The 25783-nt window shown below is 38.9% G+C and overlaps 1 protein-coding gene across 2 annotated transcripts in view; it reads right to left on the minus strand.

Annotated features, from left to right (window-relative positions):
• Window positions 1-915: 915 nt before the first annotated feature.
• The window catches only part of ror2 (receptor tyrosine kinase like orphan receptor 2), a 153063-nt gene continuing 128195 nt past the window's right edge, over window positions 916-25783 (minus strand). For both annotated transcript variants that reach the window (XM_062972117.1, XM_062972118.1), the window contains 5 exons: window positions 21082-21209; window positions 10054-10368; window positions 8805-9050; window positions 5404-5606; window positions 916-4249 (listed from right to left, as the gene is read on the minus strand). In XM_062972117.1, coding sequence (XP_062828187.1) covers window positions 2807-4249; window positions 5404-5606; window positions 8805-9050; window positions 10054-10368; window positions 21082-21209 — 2335 coding nt within the window. In that variant the 3' untranslated portion in view covers window positions 916-2806. The remainder of the gene's footprint in view (window positions 4250-5403; window positions 5607-8804; window positions 9051-10053; window positions 10369-21081; window positions 21210-25783) is intronic.

Below are 25783 nucleotides of genomic sequence, written 5' to 3' on the forward strand. Positions count from 1 at the left end.
TTACTGTTTCATTGTTTGAAAGCTACAAGGACATTAAAAATACTCTTAAAATTTAACCAATGTAATTATATTCTAAGAATTGTCTAAGTCTGCCTAGTGAAACCATCTGGTATTTTATATATAAAGAAAAATATTTAATTTGCTCATAATTAAACTTTAAACAAGGGAACCATGGGCTAACTCCAGACAGGAAGCAATCACTGAGTGGAAACAGGAAGCAATTGAACCATAGAGCTGAAACCATAGCGGAAAAATGTCAGAAGTCCATAGAGCTTGGAATACAGGAGGCAGGAAAATAACAATCCTCTAGAACTTTAGGCAATTGCACATAAAAGTGGTTGGAGGTGGAACTACAATAAAAAAACATGATAATCAACAGAAATGATTACAATGACAACAAAACCAAGAAAGGATCACAAAGATATTCCTAGGCATGGATCTGAAGTGGATGAAGATCCAATGAGTAAGATAACAGGAATAGAAGAATACATTTTAAAATTAATCTGGACCTATATAAAACAACTATTGAAAAGCATTGAATGGAATACAAAAAGACTGAACAAAATAGAATGTGGTGACTAGCACATATGTTTTTCACAATGATAAGCATCACTTCAGTCAATGTCTTCCTCATGCTTAGATGTCTATATTGAGGCACAGAGGAAGATGTCGGGTATAATAAGGTTGCCCTTAATTAACAACCTTCTGATGTGAAGTTGATGACCTAATATTTTATATCTTCTTTGCTGTTCTGATTCTGGCAAATCTTCCCTTTTAGACAATTATTCTTGGGTATATCCTGACAAATTGGCCAACACCTAGAACATGATTTATCTTGACTTATGAACATAGAACACAATACTTACCAATTGTTGGCCTGCTAATTCAAATAAAAATTCACATAGACCAGAATGATTTAGGTTGCTGTAGTTGTTTTAATTGCCTTCAAAACAACTGCAAGAGACTATCATGAATTTTGCAAGGTTTAAACCTTAGGGAAATAAACATTTATTAATATCATTCAGCCTTTACCCTCTCCTTTTTCCTTATTGTTTCTGTCTTGGGTCATAATCTTTGCATACAATGAGGCAGAAGTCAATACGAGAACACATTATTTAAAAACTTCATCAGTCTGTCCCCCATAATAGCATTTTCTGTGCTTTTCTAGACAGCCATTCCAACTCCTGTAAGTAAGATAACAGGAACATAAGAATACATTTTTAAATTAATCTGTGTTATAGTATCAAAACTGCACCACACACTATAAAAAGTAAAAAAACCTTCAAATTTATTTGTATGATTAATTGTCTCCAACTTGCATTTATATTAACAAGCAAGAGAGCCTCCCATTGTTTACCTACCAGTGCATAGCCAATTTCCAGAGAGAAATTGGAAACCAGTAAAACAGCTTGTTACTAACATGGGCTGCAGTTCAAAAAGGTGAATCCAAAGATACACAGCAAAGGCACAGTTTACATGAATAAAAAGTAAGAAAAGAAATCTGTAAATTGACAGTTTTATAGTGTACTTTTTGTTTACAACTTGCTAAAATCAATTGCAAATTTATTTGCTACTTTGTCAAAATAGTCCCAGGAGTTGGATTTATAGATAGGAACATGATGGCACTGTAACAATACTGTAACAGAACTCAGGGAATATTTATACTGCAGAAATGGCTATGAAATGTGTGGACCCCTTTTGCCAACATAACAAAATCATACAAATTCTAATCCAATAAAATATTACAAATTGTAATGTAAACTGTTAAATTATATAGGCATTCTTTTCAAAATTCAATTGCTGCCATGAAAAAAACCCCATATAAAAGGTATCAAAACATAAATTACATTTCAAAGTCTGTACATTGTTCTTCTCATAAAAAAGCACTGAAGACACAAATAAACACACACTCTGTACAATATTGCTTCCTTTGGTCTTTATAGGTTCTACAATCACTAAAAATAGTTTTATAAACAAAGAGGGCTGTGTGTGTATTTTGGTAGCACCATTTTAACTAAAATACAAATGAGTGTATTGATCATTGTTATTGATCATTACAATCAACACAATGAATGCATTTCGGAGCCATTTTTCTGAATTTGGCAATCTGCAGGCAAACGAATTTGGTTTGTTAAATGTTAGAGCATAACCTACCCTGTCACTTCTTTTGGGTACCATATATATTCCCTGCTAAAACCTAGGTTGTGCTCCCTTTTATTCATAAAAGAAATAAAAAGGAAAGAAGTCTGCTGTGATCATTCATGGCCACAAAGATATACAAGTTGTCCTGCTCTCTCAGCTGGATTCTAGCTTTATCTGGAACAACAGCCCCACCTATATGTTATCTATAGCTAAAGAACCCCTTACAAATATACTTTTAACAGTGAGACAAACAAGATGCCCATTATACTGTGGACACTTCATCACAGGCAGAACAATGCTGCATGTAACCTTAGTTTAGCTCTCCTTTTTGGTTATTGTTTTAACCCGGATTCATAAAAAAAATCTTACAATCAGAGTTCAAGATATACATGATGTGCAATGAAATTCCACTATATGTTGCACAGCAACAGTATATTATAAAAGCAGCTTCCCTGCAAGAATTGTAATTAACTCTAGATTTAAAAACAGCAATTCCTGATCTTCATGTTTGAAAATAACTGCTGGAAAGGAGAGCCCTATATACATGGCATGCCATTATTGCTGGTTTGTTTCTGGTTTTGATTTTGTACTTGTGTATAGCAGTCGAAAGAAAGTACCGATGACACTATAGTTTCCAGCATACTGAGGAGATATGGCACCACCATTAAGCTTCTGACTGAAACTCTGCCTCATCCATCTGAAGAGTGTCATTGTCACCCAATAATTCTGTCTCAGGCACTGAGCCATCTTCTTCTTCCTCCTCCTGGACCAGATTCTGACCAATGTCTTCTGCCATATTATGTGCGTCTTCTGTCCCTTCAGGGAGAAGAGCAGCCCTATCAGCCACAGAAGCATTGGAGGGGGCTGTCGTTACATATCCCGTACTTGTAGAACCACTCCCACTATGATGAGACCCTGGTTTTGGAATCATCTGAGGAGCCATCTGCTGAGGAGCCATCTGCATTGGGATCTGGACAGGATAAAAATTTGGCAAATAGGCTCCATATGCTGGCATTGGTTGGTAACCATTGACAGGAATGTAGAGCTGAGGAGGTGGAACCATAGGTCTGATCTGTCCTTTCATTTGTATGAACTGTGGCTGAGGGAAAGTTTGTGTCTTCTGCTTTGGCCCAACATACCTAGTGTTGCTGACATTACTAACAGGACTTGTGCTCAAAGAACTGGTTTGGGTGGTGTTGCTTGCACCAGATGTTTGTGCAGAACTGTTATAATTAGACAGGTTCCCCCATGTTCTCAGTCTGTTGTGGATGTCTTTAAATCTTGGCCTCCTATTGGGAAACTCATTCCAGCACTCTAACATCAGTGAGTACATCCATGCAGGGCAGTCATCAGGACATGGCAAAACTTGCCTATTTCTTATCATTTCAATGACATCTTGGTTGGAATAGCCACAGTAAGGCTGCAAGCCATAGCTGAAGATCTCCCACAAAACCACTCCGTAGGACCAGATGTCAGAATCAATGGAAAACTTGCCATACATGATTGCCTCAGGAGACATCCATCGGATGGGGAGAGGATTGTTTCCCATTAGTTTATAGTAGTCAGCAGAATAAACTTCCCTGAAAAGACCTAAATCAGATATCTTCACATTAAGCTTGTCAAACACAAGGACATTTCTAGTGGCCAAATCTTTGTGGACAACATGGTGGCTTGAAAGAAATTCCATTCCTGCGGCTATCTGTGTCACAATATGAAAAAAATCAGCTGGCTCCAATGTTGACTTCACGGTCTTATCATCATCAGTGCTGCCAACATCAGAGTGAGGAGATCTCATCACTAGGAATTCATGAAGATCGCTGTGTGAACAATAGCTAAAAATCATGCTGACGGGCTGTTCTTTGGTTACTATCCCCAGTAAGCAAACTACATTTGGGTGCTGCAGTCTTGATCTCATCATGGCTTCATGTTTAAATTCTTCACGGAGGGCTAGGTCTGCTTTATCCTTGAGTGTCTTGATGGCAACTGTTTGTGTTTGCTCCCCTGGAGTTGTTCCAAACAGGTGACCCTTGTAAACTTTCCCAAACTTCTCTTCACCGAGCTCCTCCATAAACCTCACAGTAGACAGGCTGATTTCTTTCAGTTTTGCCTGAAAATAAAAAAGGAGAAAAATCACATGTCTTACATTCTGTGTGATATTTGAATCTACTTCAAGTGAATTTCTTTAATTTTTAAAAACATTTTTAAACTCATCAGTTCAAAGGGAAATTCTTAAAAGGATTCCTGCAGGTAGAAAGCTTTGAATCAAAACATACTTCCAACTCATGCTAACTGATTCTCAGAAGTATCTTGCTACATAACAAATAAAAATGTGGCAAGAAACAGAAATCGTCAAACATTTTAATGAATAAATAAGGCCACTTATTTGCTTTAGAGCAGATCTCCTGCCTTATAGGAGGCTTGTCTATATGACCGTTGAGATCCCTTGTAATGCCAGGATTTGAAACTTTTCACCACAACAATATTTATTTTATTTATTTCTATCCAGACTTTCACTCTCTCAGCCTTGGGTCTTAAAACAACTTATAAAAATAACAGGTAAGAAATTCCTATCACTAAGAGCACATAAAACTTAAATTATCAAGAGAATTAAAGCAATTTAAAAAGCTATCCATTAAGAACAGCAAACAAAAATATTTGCATAGTATTAGAAGCTCTTTCTCCATATGCAGTCAGTTTTTAATGATCTGTCAAAATTAAAGTATCTTTATGAGTTGAGAGAAGGGAAATAAGGAAGGAGCCAGGGATGCCAGAAATTGAAAGCAGCCACCAAAAAGGCCCTTTCCTGTGTCCCCATCTGATACACCTGTGAGGGTGGTGGGACAGAGAGAAGGGTCTACGTTGAAGATCCTAAAAACCCAGAACAGGCTCAAATGAGAAAATGCAGTCCTTCATATAACTTGGACCCAAGCCATCTATGTTTTTGTCATATTTTGATGTCATTCTTTTACATAATGATTCAAAATTTATTTACGGTAACACAACACTTACTCCAATGACCACATGCCATGGTCTCTGAAGTCATTTAGCTTAATCATGCACACGTATGTGTACTTGAGCCAAATTCCTTATGTTATTTCACAGGTTTTTAATGCCTTTTATATTTTGTATCTTTTTGCACCTAATTGACATCAAACTGTCAAGAATGCAGTGAAAAATAGGCATGCAGCTTCAGCTTACGACTGTCAACTCTGAAACCACTGGATGGGTGTGATCAAAATGGTGTCTTCTGAAAACAGGTACCTGTTTGTGCTGATTAATGAGAGGCATTTCCATGTCCTGGCTAGGAGATGCCATCAGCTGGCGACGCTGTGGAGTAGTAGCAGAAGCCTTCTGCTTGTTTCTGCACATGCAGACCAAGAAGAAAAGGCAAGCTATAACCAGGGGGATAGCTATGCTGGGAACCAGGATGTAGAGGATCCCCATCTTGCTGCTGTCACGTGGACCTGTTAGGATTAAAAGCATATCATGTTTTCAGGTGGTGTCTGAAACCTCTCAATGAATTGCAAAACAATGACAACAGTGAAAATTATGAGATGAAATTTAAACATGCACACATGTGTTCACACAAGAAAAGAAAGTTATTTTCACCATCAACTGATTTAATTTATAAGTAGTATTGGATCCCATAATGCATCTAAACTGTAGAATTAGTGCAGTTTGGCACTATTTTAACTGCCATGGCCCAATGCTATGGAATCATGGGAGCCATAGTGTTATGAGGCACCCACACCTTGCAAAACTACAATTTCCACAATTCCATAACATTGAGCCATAGCAGTTAAAGTAGTGAAAACCGCACTAATTCTACAGTGTAGATGCACCCATGGTCTAAAATAGTGCTGGGCATGGGGGTCCTGATGCTTTGGGAAAAATACCTGCCAATCCCCTATGTCAGATAGTGTGAGAAGCACTGGCCTAAAAGTCTTGATATTTAAAGAAATACCAAATGCACAGATCCAACCAATGAGTCCTGAGTCCTGTTACAAATCAGTTTATATATAAATGACCAGTGAGTCCCAACTCTTAGCATCCTACAGCTGCATCATTTCAGATCTGACTAGACAGATATAGGATTACACTGTCAAGGTTGCTTATGTATGTATGACCAGTGAGCCCCAACTCTTTACTTACTGGTCACATACAAGCAATTTGACAGTATAATCTTATATATGCCTGCTCAGAACTGAGCTGCTGCAACTATAGGATGCTAATGCACTCCAATGGGTTATGCCTGAAAGAACGGTTCCGTTTACTTCAAAAGAAAGGACAAAAGCTTTATAGGCACACTGAGAACCCCCCATTTAAATGAATGAGACAGTCTCCCCCAGAACAGTCCCAGCACAATTTGCTTATATGTTAAATGAACATAAATAGCATATCTCTATTATTTTATCTTGCATTCACATGGATCTTGTAAATTACCTGTAATTCCATTACTCACTAAACCCAAAACTCATGTGCTATCCTAAATAACAAAGGTGAGAAATTGAAGTGTGAGGTATTTTATATATGGTATAAAGTCCCTCTCATTTAGATAGGGAAAAATGTAAGGCTTTTCTAAAAGATAAGAAGACTGACTGAGCAATCTGTTCACATGTGTCTTTGCTGAATAGTGCTCTGGCTGGTCTAAACTATGTTTAGTTTTGTTAAATAATTATATTCTGATTTGATGTAAAATCAATTCAAATAGCTCACAGTAAAATCAGGTTAAAACAGTAGGACAAAAAAATAAAAGATGTGTCAAAATCAGTAGAACTAAGAACAACAAAGCAGCATTAATTTCAATATTGATAAATACAAGCCACAAGGAGGAGACTCAGCCCCCTTCCATGCAGCTGAATAAAATCCCACATTTTCTGCTTTGAACTGGAATATATGGCAGTGTGGACTCAGATAACCCAATTCAAAGCAGATATTGTGGGATTTTCTGCCTTGATACTCTGGGTTATAAGGCTGTGTGGAAGGGCCCTAAGAGTACTGGAACAATTTTTCCCCATAAACAATGACTTATACTAATTTCTTTTTGCTTTGATATTGTTGCATGTCCTCATGTAATTCCCAATTTGTGGTGACGCTAAAAGAAACCTATTAGAGTGATAATTTGGAAAGATTTATTTAGATGTTGCCATTGCCTTATTTTAAAGCTGAGAGTGTGTGACTTGGCTAAGGTCATGGAATGAGTTTCATGGCTGAAAGGGGATTCAAAACCTTGATTCCAGGGTCAGTCCTACACCAAATCCACCACACCATGCTGGCCCTTGTCTTTGTTATATGTAAGAATAAAAAACCTATAAGCTTACAATAGAAGGGAATGACTCTAAACCTGTAGCTTCATTGGAGGAAATGCAAAAATGTACGTGCCTGAGCCCAGAGCTCAGTCAAACTCATTCCTTCAGCACTAAATGAAATTGTGCATTACATTTGAACTGGTTTAGTGTCTGCATGGACTAGGTCAGAAATTTCCTTAGTGATGTGAGCCTTTTCCTCAAAAACAGAAGCATATCTATAACTTTTTATCTTGCATTATTTTTTCAGTTCAGATGCACCACAGGCTTCAAGATAGATTCAGGGTGTCTAGCAATACAGTACAGTAGAGTCTAACTTATCCAACACTCGCTTATCCAACGATCTGGATTATCCAACGCATTTTTGTAGTCAATGTTTTTAATATAACGTGATATTTTGGTGCTAATTTTGTAAATACAGTAATTACAACATAACATTACTGCAAATTGAACTACTTTTTCTGTCAAATTTGTTGTATAACATGATGTTTTGGTGCTTAATTTGTAAAATCATAACCTATTTTGATGTTTAATAGGCTTTTTCTTAATCTCTCCTTATTATCCAACATATTCGCTTATCCAACATTCTGCCGGCCCGTTTATGTTGGATAAGTGAGACTCTACTGTATTTAAAAAATACAGAAACCAACCAGCCAATACATACAGTATAGTATGGGGTGCTATTGTGTTAGAAACCAAAATGCCAAAGCATATTCATCCATAAAATGTATAAACAGAGCAAAAGGGGAGTCTGTGTCACGTAATTTCTGAGCAGAGTTCTAAAATGTGCCTCCTTTCCCTGATTTCTGATAAAAGAATTGTTGTTGTTGTTGTTCTGATAAAACAACAGAAATCAAACCAGTAGACTAGTTTTTGGGCACTTAAATTATTTTGACAAGTCAATGAACAAATACATAGTATTTTGGATTCTTTTCTCTTAACCAAATACAGTAGAGTCTCACTTATCCAACATTCGCTTATCCAACGTTCTGGATTATCCAACGCCTTTTTGTAGTCAATGTTTTCAATAAATCGTGATATTTTGGTGCTAAATTCGTAAATACAGTAATTACTACATAGCTTTACTGCGTATTGAACTACTTTTTCTGTCTAATTTGTTGTAAAACGTGATGTTTTGGTGCTTAATTTGTAAAATCATAACCTATTTTGATGTTTAATAGGCTTTTTCTTAATCTCTCCTCATTATCCAACATATTCGCTTATCCAACGTTCTGCCGGCCCGTTTATGTTGGATAAGTGAGACTCTACTGTATAACAAAAAGGCCCTTAATAATAGTTTACTATACAGATGTTTTATTACAAAACTCTAAAAGCAGAAAAAAAGATAATACATACTACAAGAAGGAACTTCACACAGTTCCATGCGTACGTTTTTGTTTTGAGTAAAACACCAGGGACCTTCCATTTGGTTTCCAGGGTTGCGACAGTATGCATGTCCCCCTCCAAGCTCTGGAAACTCTGTGCTTGTCAAGTCATGGAAATGAGGGTGTTGAGAGTCCCAATACTGACAATTGTGGCCTGACTTGGTGACACTGACAGTCCCTCGATAATCGACTCCAGAGCCGTTGTAACATTGGTGGTCTGCAGAAAGTAATTTTACAAAAGATCCAAGATTAACTGGAAGAAGCAGTCCTCCCCCTTCCCCTTGAAAAATACTTCGCTATTCCCAGTAAATCTATTTTGGGAATGACCAAAGCTTGTCAGACAAAAGCAAATCTGCAAGACGAAGCAAATCAGTACCATGTGTATCAAACATTTTTAGCAAACTCATCCCTTTAAACATGATTTAAGACCTGGTTTGTAGATGTTCGTTTTGGTTGCATGCAAGATAAATTGCTCAATTCAAAACTGAAAAATATGAGGGAAGCTTAAATTGCAGGAGCCAACTAGTTTAGCAAGGATGTATGACTTTCCCATCGACTGGAGGAATGTGGAAGCAGCATGGAAATAAAGCAGATTATGCTAGAATAAATAGATCTATATAAGTGTTATTAAGTTATGTCATCTATACATGTGAGGAGAGGCATGAGCATGCTAGCTTTACATCTGTTATGGTTCTCCTTCTGCACACAGAGTGCACTTTCTGCAGCAGGAAAAAGTCATCTTTTTACAGAGTCCAAGTTGAAGAAGAACCTCCACAAACAAAACAAAATACTCACTGGATAACTATGGCGGGTGCCAAGAATGGGCATGGAAAGAAACAAAGTGAGCACACTTGGCCCCATTCAGCTTCCTCATACTTACAAACAATATTGTCTAAATAGGCAAAACCTAATTCAGCTTCTGGTCCTTGTGGCCCTTCTGTTCACAGGCAAATATTTTGACAGGCTATTAAAAGTTTATATGGAGAGGTCTTTTAAGAAGGCACAATGGAGCAGGCAATGGGTGGTGCAGGTCTGAAATCTAAATGGATTTCATACCAGGAAAAGGGTGGGTATATATTAAAGGAAAGAAGGAAGGAGGAAAGGAGAGAGGTCTGAATAACGTATTATACAACTGAAACCCTTACAGGAAACACACAAATCTATCAAAGTAAATACAGTGTGTGGGAATATAAATTGAAAATGCAGGGATGTTAACTTACATCTGTTGAGTCGCTCTACAGGTATTCCAATTCTTATACAGTTGGCAGCCTCCAAGGTTTCTGGCAGTGGCAAGTCCTCACACTTAGGCGGCTGGAGCTGCATCAGAATGAGTGGATTAGACCTAGCGATACTGTACTCCTGTCTACAGAGGTCATTCTCCAGCACTTCACACTCATCTCGGCATAACTCCCTAGGCTTAGGTGTCCGAGACCGTTCATCACACAGGGGGAACACAAAGTGGCAGAAAGATGGGATGGCAAATTGGGAACATTGATCCGATAAATGGGTGGAGGTGCCAATCATAGTAAATGCAGCTGAAAAACAAGACAGGAAAGCTTAGTTTATATAAATTAAAACTTAGTTCACATATTAACAGAGATGCAATACAAAATTGTATCACTGACCTCATATACAGTAGAGTCTCACTTATCCAACATAAACGGGCCGGCAGCTTAATAAAAATGGTCCCCAATCAGCAATAAATCTTCAACATTCATCCTTTGAGATAAAACACTCATGTTTCCTACTGTAGGGAATGTATCCAGCCAAGTGAAAACTTCCATCACACCATCTCCTTTGGCAGTATTATCCCCAATGCTTCCCCACAGGCACAATGAACAAAATCAAGGATGTGCTGTTCTATAGTATTATATTACATGTTTCACATCTGAATCCCAGTTCTTGAAAAGACTAGCCTAGAACAGTCTAGTTTGGACTTTGTTTTTTTTTTTTTTAATTTAATGATGGCTGGATTGGATAAAACATAATATGGATTTTCTCAGCAGATAATAACTTAATTCCCCACAAAATAGTGAAAAGCATAATCAATAAGAAAATGCTGAATAGAAATGTGAATAAGGCAAATTTGACAGGGATTTGGGATAAAGAGATGCTAGTATTTCTAAGCTCCCTAATACAGTTCACACTAAGATGTCTGTCATGACTGCTCCTTTATAAATCTCTGTTGATTACATATTGCCATTTTCTGGAAAATCTAATATACACCAAAGCTTTAAAGCATGAATTAGATCCAAGTATATGTATATTCCCACATGCCAATCATTATACTGCACCAAACTAGTTAGAAATCTGCAAATGTGCATGGTCTGTCAAACTCAGATTGTAAGAAGACAGGAAACTTGGAACAGCAATGATACACAGGGCCCATAAATAATTCCTTCTACCTTCTTAATGCACAGTGTCCCCACCTACATAACAGCTCAGGACATTGGTACAGTATATTCTAGTGATATTCATTTGGATTAATAAATTAAGAGCATGAGAAACTGCTTTCATAGCACACTTAGAATGGTATTAAGAAGAACAAGAGTTTTCATTCATGCAAGTTCACGCACTAAGAACACTCCAACTCAAATATTATACAGGGTTTTGCCTAGACACTTTTTTAGATTTTGCATCTCTTGTCCACACACACACTGCTGAAGTCCTAACAAGACATGTTTGCGAACTGATGGAGGTGGTTGTTCTAACTGCTCCTTGCTGACTGAATTACAAGGGGATGGTCCAGCAGAACCAATGCAGTCTCTGCAGGGGTGGTTCAACCGTTAGGTGAGCTAGGCGGTTGCCAAAGGCGCCATCCTGTAGGGGGCGCTGATGAGGCACCTCTGCCCAGGCGTGGCCTTCCTGCCTCTGAGGCTGCGGCCTGGCCTGCCTCCATGGCAGCCGCGGCCAGGCCTGGGCGGAGGTGCCTCAACAGCACCCTCTACAGGATGACGCCTTCAGAAACTGTTGAGGCACCTCCGCCCAGGACTGGCCTTCCTGCCCCCATGGCCTCCAACCAGGCCGTCCTGCTGCCCCTTTAAGGACAGGGAAGCCATCCTGGCCTGCGCCTGAGGGCTGTCTCTTCCCCGCTAAACACCTTCCCAAGGAGGCAGGAAGTCCTCTTACCTGCCGGGGCCTCTGGCGACCCGTCCTGAAGCAGGCGGCAGGACCGAGCAATAAACTGGCACCAAGATAGGCGGCCACAATGGGCGGCCACTTGCGCCATGTGGCCGCTTGGCCCCGTCCCGCCTCTGGTGGATGAGCGAGATGAGCGGTGCACCCTCTCCGGTGCATAGCGCAAGCTCGGTCCTGCTGCCTGCCTCGGGACGGGTCGTCAGAGGCCCCGGCAGGTAAGAGGCCTTCCTGACTCCGTGGCCGCAGCCTGTTCTGGCCTTCGCTCTCGATGCCAGGTCTCCGAGCTGCCTGGCCATGTTCCAGAAGCATTCTCTCCTGACGTTTCACTCACATCTATGGCAGGCATCCTCAGAGGTTCTGAGGTCTGTTGGAAGCTAGGTAAGTGGGGTTTATATATCTGTGGAAAGTCCAGGGTAGGAGAAAGAACTCTTGTATGTCTGTGGCAAGTGTGAATTGGCCAGCTTGATTAGCATTTAATGGCCTTGCAGATTCAAAGCCTGGCTGCTTCCTCCCTGGGGGCATCCCTGCTTGAGAGGTGTTAGCTGGCCCTGATTGTTTCCTGTCTGGATTTCCCCTGTTTTCAGAGTGTTGTTCTTTATTTAGGCATTTCCTTAATCCTTCCTTATTATCCAACATTTTCGCTTTTATTTTTCAGTGATTGATTGGGGGGGGGGGGGGGCAAAATTCTGTTTGCCTACACTTGAAAATTACCTTGGGCCAGCCCTGAGTCTCTGTTCAGCTGAAATGTGTAGATAACAACACAGCACTGCAGAGGGTTTGGACCAGGATGTGTAGACACACCATTGCAATAGATCTGAGGCTCCTGATTAAGCAGCTGATATAGATGAGATACCTTTGCCTCGTAAGCAGAATGTTTGCAAGGAACAAAATCAATGAGGATTTTAGCTTACTTCTCTTGCTTCTTACATTTGGGTCTCTCTGCTCTGCTTCCAAACACACTTTCTATATGAATCGAGCAAATGAGGACTTAAATATACAGAAACATTGCCACCAAATCTACCTAGTCTAATCCTTCGGCATAGCCACCAAAGTGTCAGGATGCCAACTCCAGCCATGTGAACAAGGCCCCAATTGAGCAACCTGACATGGAATGCAAAAAGGAGGGGAAGGAAGGAAAGGCTGAGCTGATAAGGCCAGCTGGTCTTTGTTATGAGAATTGAGAGAGGTTGGAGGGGGATGTGTGGGCAGGAGACTATATAATCCATTATTCTGTATGCCTTGGCAAACTGTCTTTCTTGTACTCTGGTAAAAGGGAAAATAAAGTTATGTTTCCGGTGTCTCTGCACTGTGAGCGGTTTTTATTCCTAGAAGTTCCAGAAACAGGCACAAAGCCTACATCAGAATAGGAACTGCAGTGAGACCAGATGATAGGATACAGAACAAGGAATTTGTAAAAGATGAGTATATCTCCATCAAGTCCCAGAATAAACAACTAGATCATAGACTGAGTCAGTCAGAAAAACCTTGAAATATTACTAAGCCATGATGTTGCTGTACAGTACTGTGGCTCACTTATTTTCTCAGTTACTCTATTTTAAACAGTTACTCTGTTTTAACAGCTATTTAAACTACACTGGAGAGCACTAGAAAACTACTGTGAGGGCAGAAGGGTCTGATTTAACAGTCTGCTTTAGGCACTAGCACCTCAGTACAATTATAGGTACTATGGGACTAATTTCACCTTTGTCCTCATTTATGACGTCTGAAAATCAGACTTCAGTTTCAACCATACTTGGAGGTTCTGAAGAAAAAGAGACCAGTTCTTGGAGAGTGTAGCTCTATTTAGGGTTTTGACACCCCAAGCCTGGATATACTAGAATACCCCCACGTTTGCATTTGGAATTGAATATAAGTCCTAGTGTTTAGAGTCTTGGATTCTGAGCATGGTGTTCATTTTGAGCATTAAATAGTTTTGTCTTAATGGTTTCAAGTGATATAGGAAAGGTCCAAAAACTGGTATCCCCCCAAAACTACTTTTAATGTCCTTTGAATATAAGTCCTAGTGTTTAGAGTCTTGGATTCTGAGCATGGTGTTCATTTTGAGCATTAAATAGTTTTGTCTTAATGGTTTCAAGTGATATAGGAAAGGTCCAAAAACTGGTATCCCCCCAAAACTACTTTTAATGTAATTTTGGATAGGAAAAGCTCTTACATACACATGACTCAAACAACAAGAACAAACTATCCTCAAGATTTCAAATGGCAGCATACGTGTCTGCAGTTAAGGTTGGATTGCATCAGAATTATTCCGTTTTCTGTGCACAAGAGTCATAGCTGGGTAAAAGGGGAAAATATGAGCACACCAGAAGGGGCCTGATGTTTGCTGATGACCTCAGTAATCTACTTAAGTATAATGAATGACCAAACCCACTTTAATCAATGGCAAAGAATCCTTGAGTAAGCCAGCCTTAAGAAGAATGCAGATAAGAACAAGGCTGAGATAAGTAAAGATATTGGACCTACCACAAAAGAAATCATTAGAACAAGGCACAAAAGATCACAGGGCTTTTATACTGGGACAAGCCGTTGGGAGAATTTACCTCCTTAGCAACAATCGAGCAAATTCACTTGCTTCTGGTGTAGGAGATCAATACAAATAACTCTCTGGCAATAAAGTACTGCCTACACATGGACAGTCCAAGCCTACCTTGACCCTACAGATTTCTTCATATTATCACACCTATAAGGCTGATTTTGCAAGAAACACATGCATACAGCCAGCATGAAGTTTCTGCAATTGTAACTACAATTCTTCCAGTTGCTAGAAATTTTAAAAATTGCTTCTGGATGTATCTGTGTATTGCTCAGTTGACATTTACCCATCTGCAGGCAAGTGTGTGCAGGTCTGAAGATGAATCAGGATTAATAGGTTATTTTCTGTGAAGAAGATAATAGCTTCAGGCTGATGAAACGGAAGTACATTTGTCCTGAAACAATCTGTGGACATTGGGCAGCTGCTAAATAAGCAGTTTTGTCTTCTTAACCACTTATGTTTTCTGGCAGCTGACATTAAGATGTCAAGATTCCTGAATAAATGAAGTGCTAAAATCAAGACAGCTGGATGAGGGATATAATTGAGATAGCATCTTACTTGGTACGATTGAAACTATTGTGACTGCACTAGTCAGAAATTTGCTGGCATGGGAAGTGCCTGAGGATGAACATATTCCTAAATGTTCATCAGGATTTTAATTAATTGATTAAATAATTAACTAACGACATTTCTACCTCGCCCTTCTCACTCAAGGGGACTCAGGGCACCTCTCAGTTTCTTAAGACAGGCTACAAACTGGGAAAGGAAACATTAGGGCCAAAGCTCAATGCTGCTCTTGTGGAAGATGCAGGTTGCTGTTCTGTAGCTAGGAATTGCACATTGCACAACTTCTTTTTGGACTCATCCCTGTAACAAATCACAGAAACTAGTTTCAAGGATTCAGAAGAAAGCTGCTCAATACAGACCAATTCTCTCAAGTTTTATGTTTGCCTAGATGTGAAGTGTAACACCAAATGACTCAAGCAGTTTGGAATTATTATGTATAATGATTGAACAGATATGCAGGAATACCTCAGTTAACTAAGTGTCTGGTCCTGATGCTCACAGAGTTTTAAAGGCTTTTAATGCTTGACTAGCCCCTCTTTCTTCCTCATGCTCTGTTTAGCTAGACTTTTTTTTGACCAGCGTTGTTGCTGGGAAGATGGTAAAGGAAAGCTGGAATCCATTATCAGGCACACATGAATGGCAAAATGAAGAGAAAATGGGAGAACAGACTCTCCAGCTACCCCAGGCTATGTGCATTCATTTCATATGTTAGCATGGAATAAAAGGGTGTTGAATTATTTTAACTCTTCTTTTTTGTGGCATAGGCATCTCTTCCTATTATTTCCATGTTATTTTGCATCAGGTACCACATTTTTTTCCTAAAGATGTTATACCCAGGAATACAACTATAGTCAGACCTCCTTATCCATGGATTCAACCACCCATGGCTTAAAAGTATACCCCACCTACTCTTCCCAAACCTAAACCTTGAATTTCCCATTTTATGTAAGGGACATCATTTTACTGTGGTACTGAACATAATGGGACTTGACCCTCCATGCATTTTGGTATACAGGGGAAGTTCTGAAAACAAATTGCAGGAGACATCAAGGGACTTCTGTACTTCACTAAATGGGATATACATGTATTTATAGGTGTCATTGGTGTGTAAATATTTAGCATTTGTCAATTAACAATACACAAAGTACTTCATTCTAAGAACAAATCTCCTAAAAACAGAAAGCAAATTTGTCAATCAGTTCTCTTGATGGTACAGAAGTCTTGTGACAGTTGCCCAGACACCAGCATTCCTCCTGAAAGACTCCCTTAAAAACCACTATTTCTGCCTAAAATAAGGTATGTGGCCCCTTGTGTAAAGTCCCCCCAGAAATTTTCCAGAAGTCCTAGTACCTATGAAAACAAGGTGTGCACGATCAGTCTTGTTTTCAACAAGAAAGCTTTATTTAAGCTTCTATTGCAATAGAAAATTTGGTATATAGTCCACATTCTGTTTTTGGAGGGCAATTTGGCCCTGAGATTTTCTGTACTATACTATTCTGTACTATGTAGATCAAATAGGTTTAAAGAAGAGAAGGTGCACATCACATGATACACATTTCTGATCTTTTTTGTGTTAAAAAAAAGACATGGTAGGGCAACTTTTTAAAGAAGAATGGCAATATCATAATTTGAACGAACTTCTTCAAAGGAAATTTCTGATTTGGACAGTAGATGTCACTGCTTTCCATTCCCATAATGTGCTTGTTTAATGCAAGTGCAAATCAGTAGACACAAACTTAGTTTGGTTTATATCAAAGCAATTATAAAAACCTTTTTCACCTAATGCAAAACAAGTGTTCTAATTCTCCTAGTTTAGTTTTGCTGTCTTGGGTTAAAGGCGTGAGATTATAACCTTCAAAAGGCAATCACAGAATGTTTTAAGCAATACTGGTGAAGTGCCACCTTACCTAAAGATTGGACAACGTCTGAAACAATACTTCTAACGAAGAAAGGAGATACAAAAAACCTTAGCAACTATTGTTCTATTATTCTCCTCTCACACTCCCCTCTCTCACTCCTCTCTCAACTGTTCACAAAGAATATCTGTAATGCCTCATGGGCCTTGTAGTCCTGCTCCCAGTGCCACCGTGGCTGATGAAGATGAAAACATGGGGTTTTCGCCGGCTCAGCAAGAGCCGGAATTTTTCCAGATGCCTGATGTTGATGTTTTTGCCCAAGAACCCATTAAAACAGACCTTGAGCAGCTCTCACCCCCTTTTGCTAGGAGACAGTCCTATGCTGCGGGAAGGGGAGAGAAAGAACAGGTTCGGAGGAGTTTGAGATTTGCAGCTAAACAAGACACTGATTAGCCATGTTCCCCTGGGAAAATCTAGGGATTCTCACATCTGGAGAGAGCTGTGTTTCGTTTCCTGTTCCCTAGGGAAAGGGAGCACTGGACACCTGCTTTGCAGGAAAACAAGACCTAGTTAAATGTGTCTGGCACGGTAGGTTCCGTGCGGAGTCAACAGAGCAGCTTGAGGAGTGATTTCGTGTTTCCAGCCTAGTGTGGACTTCGCAAAGTCCGCAACCCAGTCTCCTTGCTTTGCCTAACCAAGTATTCAAGAATTGCCTTGCCTTGTTCCTAGCCACAGACCTTGTTCCTAGAATCAAGTTTTGTTTCCAGCCTTGTTGTGAATTTACCTTGGACCTTGAAAGACTCTGGACATTTCCCCACACTATTGCTTGGCAATAGTGTGTGTTTCGGTTTGTTGGATTCTACTTTGAACTCTAATATCATTTAATGGACAAAACAATTCTGGACTATATTTGACCTCATCTGATAGGTCTGCTTCTGGACTATATTTTCTACTTGTTTTTATTATTCTTATATATTTCTTTAATAAAGATATTAGATAGTTATTGGCCTCTGTGTTCGGTTCTTAGTGCTCCGTTGTCTTGGGCGTGACAATATCTCAAGATGTGGAAATCAACAGGGAACAAGCCGGATTCAGATGTGGCTACTCCACCCTTGATCATATCCACGCAGTCAAACAACTACTGGAAAAAAGCAGAGAATATTGAGTTCTGGTTTGTCTTGCTTTTGTTGATCATCGAAAGGCCTTCAACTCCATTGAGATCAATGCTATCCTTAATGCTCTGCACCAAGCCGGTGTAAATTCAGCGTATGTGAACATCATAAAAAGCGTCAATACATCACAAAAAGCACAATGGATGTAAAACTGTTGTCAGAAGGGTATCACATCAGAATAAATAAAGGAGTGCGTCAAGGAGACACATCACCAAAACTGTTTGCGGTGACTTTAGAAAACCTCTTCCAAAAAAATCAAATTTAAAGGCGGGATTTCAATTGACAGCAAACAACTTTCTCATCTCCTCCTCTCAGGCAATTGTGTCCTTTAATTCGGAAGATTAGTAACATGATCTCCAACAACTAGCTTGACTCTCAAAATCAGTAGGACTGGAAATGAACTTGAAGAAAATGAGAAAGATGAAAAATGAGCCGTGTGTCCAGGCCTGCATCATTGTAAACAGAGATGAAATTGAGGAAGTGACTGAATATGTATATCTTGGACAACAAGTACAGTTGAATAAACTGGCAAGCGGAGAATGGGCAAGAAGACTAAAGGTGGCTTGAACAGCTTTTAATCGAAACCAGACATTGCTAACAGGTCAGAGCAGATATCTTTAACACTACAGTTCTACCAGCAATGTTATATGCATCTAAAACATGGGCAAAAACAAAGTTAGAGGAGGAAAAACTGGTGGTGACTCAGAGAGCAATGGAAAGAAGGATGTGTGGCATGACAATAAGAAATAAAGTCAGGAACAAAGAGCTGTGTGAAAGAAGAGGGGTACGCGATGTGGTCAATGAGATCTATGAGGCAAAAAGAAACTGGGCAGGGCATATAGCACGAACAAAAGACAAGCGATGGACATTGCGACTACCGAACTGAATACCAAGAGACCACAAGCGACCATTGGGCAGATCTTGTACTCGATGAGATGAACCAATGGTTAAGCTACTTGGCCAGAAATGGAAAAGAAAAGCACAGGATTGTAGATTTGCATGAATCCCAAAATAGTGGATCAACGACAAATCAAATAGAATAGAATGATAAATAATTAGTCAAAAAGATCATATGAAGCATGTTTCCATACAAGCTAATAGCTATACAGTATGACCCCCCCCCCCTCCAATATCCATGGGGGAACTGTTCCAAGACCATTCCGTGGGTGCCTGAAACCATGGATAATAGCAAACTCTATATTTTGATTGTACTTGGGACCTCTGTAAGTCCTGGTTAATACTTGGATGGGAGACCAACAATGAATACCAGGTGCTATACAGTTTATTTCAAAGGAAAGAACCGACAAAACCGCCTCTGTGTATTCCTTCTCTAACAAAACCCAATGAAATCCATGGGGTTCCATAAGTCAGGTTACTTGATGTAACTTGAGGTTACATGAACTATAAATTATCATTCCTCAGTGTAATAGTGAATTCTAGCTAAGGATTCCAGGCCAGGAAGGAGATATTTCTATCTCTTTTTTTTTACTTGAGAAATGTATCTTTGTTTCCTATTCACTTCTTAGGGCACACATTACTGTGGAGTATGTGTATTAACATACTTATTCATAAATTATGTATATTCATGATCCCTGCATCTTCAATTGTATAGAGACTACTTAGTCTCATAAAAATTTCCCCAGTTCTGTTTTATGAGGCAGCAGTCATGGCAAGCAATAAGGATCTGTTCCCTATGAAAAGGGGTGCAGCAGACAAGTATTTCCCCTACCATCTCATGAGTGATCTCCAATACACTGAAAAATCATGACTGGGGCCCTGCATCTAACTGTCACAGGACAAGGGTGGAAACATGAGTCTGCTGCCTGGTAAATCAAGATTGGAGGAGAGGGTCAGGATGGGAAACATTACTTATCAATGTATCTAGAATCCCAGCCCATGACTCAAAGCATGGAAATACAATTAAACATTCTTACTCGAAAAATATTGAATATTCTTCAAAATTATTTTGTAATGTGTACATAAATCTGCAAGAAATTTAAAATGGTATTCCTAAGACCTAGAAGCAGGAACTTAAGTGAAGGGAGAATTCCTTCCCTAACATCCACCATGTTGCCACACATTTTCAGATCCTCTGAAGTTGCCAGCCACAGATGCAGGCGCAATGTTAAGATAAAATGTTGCTAGAACACGGTCATACAGCCCAGAAACCACACAACACCCCACACCCATAAAAAAATTAATTCTTGGGAATGTCATTGTAACAACTGCAAAAATGACTGCCTAATGAGAAAAGAGCACTGTTTTAATTCATTCTAACAGGTGATGAAGGTCAGAGGCTGAGCGTAAGGCAAACTAAAACAGAGTCAAGGTGAAGAAAAAGTATCCTCGAACAGGGAAAGCTGCAGTTATAAAACTCTTAGGAATCTCAAGGAAACGTAGCTTAAGCATTTCCAAAATAAGTTGATACTACCATCAAGTTACTGGTGTTTCCTACTAATAAAAGTAACCGTTTGAAACAAAAGGAAATGGTTCAACATGAATAGTTTTCACTTCGTGCTTGCTTGATAATTTTCCATTATGATGTAATAACGGTTATTTAATAATTGGTTGCAATATATCATACACACACAAACAGAAGCAGACAAACTATGTGCCTCTGTGATTTACTGCATGTTGCCACATGCCGCTGCTGAATTATGTTTCAAAACTATTATAAATGATAAGATGTATCTTTACTTTGGTGTCAGATAGCTCAGCCATAAGACTGGATATCTGGATTGGCATGCCATTAATTAAATGACTGTCTCATTTCACTAAGCCACCCATTCTTGAACCTAAAGAGGAGAGAGAACAATTTTCCCCTAAACATATTAAACTTTGTTATGCTGTCCCTAGCATTGTCCCTAGGTTGATTCGAGTCATCTATTTTGTGTAAGTCAAATTTCAAGTCTCTCTATGAAATATAATATTCCTGACAAGAAGGGAGGCATGCAGCCTTACCAGTAATTCGGTTTTCAATTTCTCCTTGCATTTGGAGGGAATCCACATAAATGGTCCTGTTTCCAATGATCCGAGCACATGCAATTCCCCGGTAAGGCTGGCAAAACCCATCTTCATGGTAATCTTCCCTGCAAAAAAACAAATTGGGAGCCTCATAAGTACATCTGCAGATGTCTGCTTGCCCCTGATGAATTAAAAAAAATATTGTATTTATTTTTTAAGTGAAATCAGGGCAAAGAGACAGTAAATGTGACATTTCTAATTCCTCCAGATGCAGCACTCATCTCTTGGTTTCAACAGACACATTATTTTGGAAATAAGAAAGACTATAGTGAAGATTTTATTTCTGGTTATGTAGGAAGCTCTCCAAAGTGGAAACAAAAATTATCCTAGAAATCCTATATTAAAGATAATGGGATATGACAGGTTATTCTATTAAAAACTTGCCTGACTGAGACAGGACTATGTGTCATGTTACACCTCATAACAAATTGCTGGTTTCAAATAACATGCTATCCAATTAGACAAGCAGTTGTTTCTCTTCTTTCATATCCTTCTGCAATTCTTCATTTCCTGCAGTGAACAGCAAAGCAGGTCTTGCCAAGATTTAATTAAAATATGCCATAATTCTGAACTATGGTTTAAATAAACAGAATGAAATCAGTGTTTAACTTCCTCTACCTCCTCTCCATGCTTACTTTAAATTTGACTTCACACCAAATTTATTTTCAGCGATGGACCCTCATTCATATTTTGAGTTATATTCTCGGTTGAATTCTCTACTTTTAAAAATCAATTGAGTGCACATGACTTCACTGTGCTGCTATAGAGTTGCACTGGTTTTAAAAAGTTCATGGGTCTCTAACACTACGGATGAACTCTCAACTTGAACTTAACTCTTATGTTCAAGGGAGCTGTACTCCTTTGGGAGCTGGCTCATACTGCCAGGTTCATGCAGAACACCTGTCAAGTTGGAAGTGGCAGCTGCTTTTTGCCTGAACAGTGCTAGTGCCTTGAGTTAGATCAATTGAGTTCAAAAGGAGCACATGGGGCCCTTGCATCCTTTGTGACTTGGCTGGTGCTTCATTCAGAAGCTTATGAGATGTAACACTGGTTTGAATCCTATCAACTAGAGCAGTGGTTCCCAACGTTTGGGCCTCCAGGTGTTGGACTTCAGCTCTCACAGTTCTTAACAGCTACTAAGCTGGCTGGGATGTCTGGGAGTTGAAGTCCAAAACAACTGGAGGCCCAAAGGTTGGGAACCACTGAACTAGAGTATAAATATTGCTGACATCTTTTTCCCCTGAAATATGCTTCATGTTAAGCGTTGGTAATAAGGAATCAAAATAAGAATCAACAAATATAGATTCTACACTATATAGTTTAAATTTGTTGGAAAAATGTATCAGAAGGCAGAAAAATGTGTCAGCTGATGGATCTATACTTTTAGCAATTAAGTGGTGAAAAATGGAAAACTTACCAAGAGGTATTCAGAGTTCATGGTAAGATAAGTTGCATGAGTCACCTGCTTCATTATAGTTTTATGATATGACTGTAAATAAGCCTCAAGGCAGTTTGTAAACATGTTTTGAGAAATATATCACTGCATCTTCCCATCTATTTTAATCAGCAACTGCTTAAGAAGTTAGAAGTCTCTTGCTCTTAAATCACATGCCATATTTGTTTTTACCCAAATCTTATTAGAGAATCATGGTCTGAAGAACTGAAAAAAGCTAGGCAGAGGAAGAAAGATAACATAGTTTCATCTGGATTTCTGGAGCCCCCGGTGGAGTAGTGGGTTAAAGCCTTGTGACTTGAAGGTTGGGCTGCTGATCTGCAAGCTGCCAGGTTCGAATCCCACCCGGGGAGAGCACGGATGAGCTCCCTCTATCAGCTCCAGCTCCATGCGGGGACATGAGAGAAGCCTCCCACAAGGATGGTAAAACATCAAAACATCCGTGCGTCCCCTGGGCAACGTCCTTGCAGACGGCCAATTCTCTCACTCCAGAAGCGACTTGCAGTTTCTCAAGTCGCTCCTGACATGAAATAAATAAATAAATCTGGATTTCTGAATTTAGCTTTTTGAAATTTTAATTTTCCCCATCTCCTCCTCCTCCATTGGATCCATCTATTAGAGACATTTCTTCTTTCCCTTAACTGTCACTGAATACATTTGCAATAACTAAACTTTTAATCTGGAAGAATGACTGAGTGAAGAAAAATCCAAATATGCAGAAGAAACCAACAGCCTTCACTTCACAAAAGTTTGTGGAAGTCCAGTAAAACTTTCATATACTTTTCATAAGCCTGATGAAAATGACTCAGTGGCAGGTCAGAGCTGAAATGGAAGAAGGACTTCTTATCCTTGCTGCACAAACTATTTTTGTTAAATCAACATGATGGCCTCAGTTTTAAAATTTGTCTCAGTTTTAACTTAAAATGGACTTTGTACCTTAATCAGATGAAGACAATTGGAAGGCTAAATCTAATTTGAAGTGGTGAGACAATGTTGGCACTTGCACAGACCAACATTTAAAGATCAATTTAATTGTTGCCTAATTAATTAGATGGAGTAGGAATTGCTTTTGTGCCAATGATGCTGAAATGTCCCCCGTTATTTTTATTTCTGTCTATCCACAAAGCTTAAGATTTTGCTCTATAGGTTTAATGTATTCATTTCATTATCCTATATTTTAAGGAAGAATAGAAACCTGTTCCCAATAAATACAAGATTCTAAGATGCCATCGATTGTAAGACTCATACTAATTTTGCTACCATCAACAGAAAAGCTGTGTGTGTGTGTGCGTGCGCATGTGTGAGTGCGTATATATATATATATATATATATATATATATATATATATATATATAACCTGCAATTCTAACAGACCCTATTTTTAGACAAGATTATATGGCAAAAAGTGTTGTAGGAATGAAGAAATACAGTAATAATAACAGAATTATCACGAAGGATGTTGCTGATGTCTTTTCTTCCTGAAATATGTTTCTTGTTGAGCAATGGTAATAAGGAATCAAAATAAGAGCCAGCAAATTTAGATTCTACAGTATATAGTTTAAATATGTTGGAAAAATGTATCAGCGCAGTTGCATAGAATACCCCTTGCAGACCATTCCATTATCTCCCCACTCACCAACTCAAAAGTGAAAGAGATGGCTTTTCATCACAAAATGATTGTCTGCTCCCTAAACTGCATTTATGCATTTAGGAAAAGCACACCTTTTCCAACTAAGTTTGGGCATGCCTAACAGAATTCTAGCTGTAAAATACAGAAATATATGTCACTTATGTAAACTGGCCACTTTCTTTCTCTGACTGCCCTTGTGTCCCAGCAATAAGCAACAGCCACCAGCCACTATGACAAGAACAGGAGAGGACAGTGAGCGAATTCTGTGTCCTTTGGAGGTCTAAGCTGGGGAATATAAGATGGCCATAGTAATAGTTGCAGCCGATTCAGTATTGGAACTAGCTCAGCCGTTTACATGCCCGAAAGTCAGGAAAAGTCTTGGAAAAACTCTTGAGCACCCCATGACTTTTCCCAATGTGGTTCATGGCTGCATCAACCCGAATCAGCTCCGTGTTCATGTAGACAACATGGAGCTAATTTGCCCCCCACCCTCTTTCGATCAAGTATCCATGCAGGTGTGTCCAAAGTTATCTCTTTGAATGACTTCACACATAATACCAAAAGTAAACCATAGCCATTCGGATCTACTAGTATATTAAGCCATAGTTTGAAAAATTGTTCATAGCATTCACATAACTCTATACTAAAATTTCACCCAGAACTACTTTAGAATTCAAATAGAACTGTTTGTTTTCATGCTTCTCCATGTTAAAATTCTGGTTAATATTTTATGTGCCATTCTGAATGACATCATCATGGGTGATCACTATGACATCATGGAGGACAGTTCCTGCCTTAACAGGTAGAAGGAGGACATTCCTGGCTAGCATGTTTTAGCTTTCCTCAAGCAGGAGTTTATGCTATGCTCCATCAAAATTTGTCACCATGGCCACCACTTCAGTGTTTGGCACAGCTGTCAAAATCTTGTTTGTTAACTAAACTGTGTTAATTATTGAATGATCGCCCAATTTGAACAATGAGTGTGTAAGAGGAAGAACAAATACGCCCAATGTAAAGTCTTGATAACCAAAATATGGCTTGGTTCCAACATTTTGAATTACACCAATGTTTGTGATTTTGATTTCCGAAATCTCTTTACCATGCCATATGGATAACAAATAACTCCATTTGTTAATCCCAACTACATTAGATTAATAGCATTGACAGAAATTATGTAACTGCTGGTTTACCAAATTTCCACTAATTCAATGGGTTTACTCTAGCTGGAACTAAAAACTGAATTTACATCAGAATCTTTTTAGTCTGATAGCGGTCTTGAACAAGACAAAGACTACAGTACCACCAAATGAATGCTGTCCATCAAAAAGTGAAAAAATAGTTTTGCTTAAATATATCTATCTGCAATATTTGAAGTATAAATTTTATGTATGAAGAAAAGAGTACTTTTTAAAAATAATCTTTATTGAAAGTTTCTGAACTAGGTATAATTAAAAGGTAGAGGAGGTTGGAAAGGTAGTAAGTTTTAACATCTTAGGAAGAGAATGTGCTGATGTTAAAGAATGCAGATGTATTTATTTGCAATTCACAGGTGTTTT

Source organism: Anolis carolinensis, chromosome 2 (assembly GCF_035594765.1).
Source record: "Anolis carolinensis isolate JA03-04 chromosome 2, rAnoCar3.1.pri, whole genome shotgun sequence".
Lineage (NCBI taxonomy): Eukaryota > Metazoa > Chordata > Lepidosauria > Squamata > Dactyloidae > Anolis > Anolis carolinensis.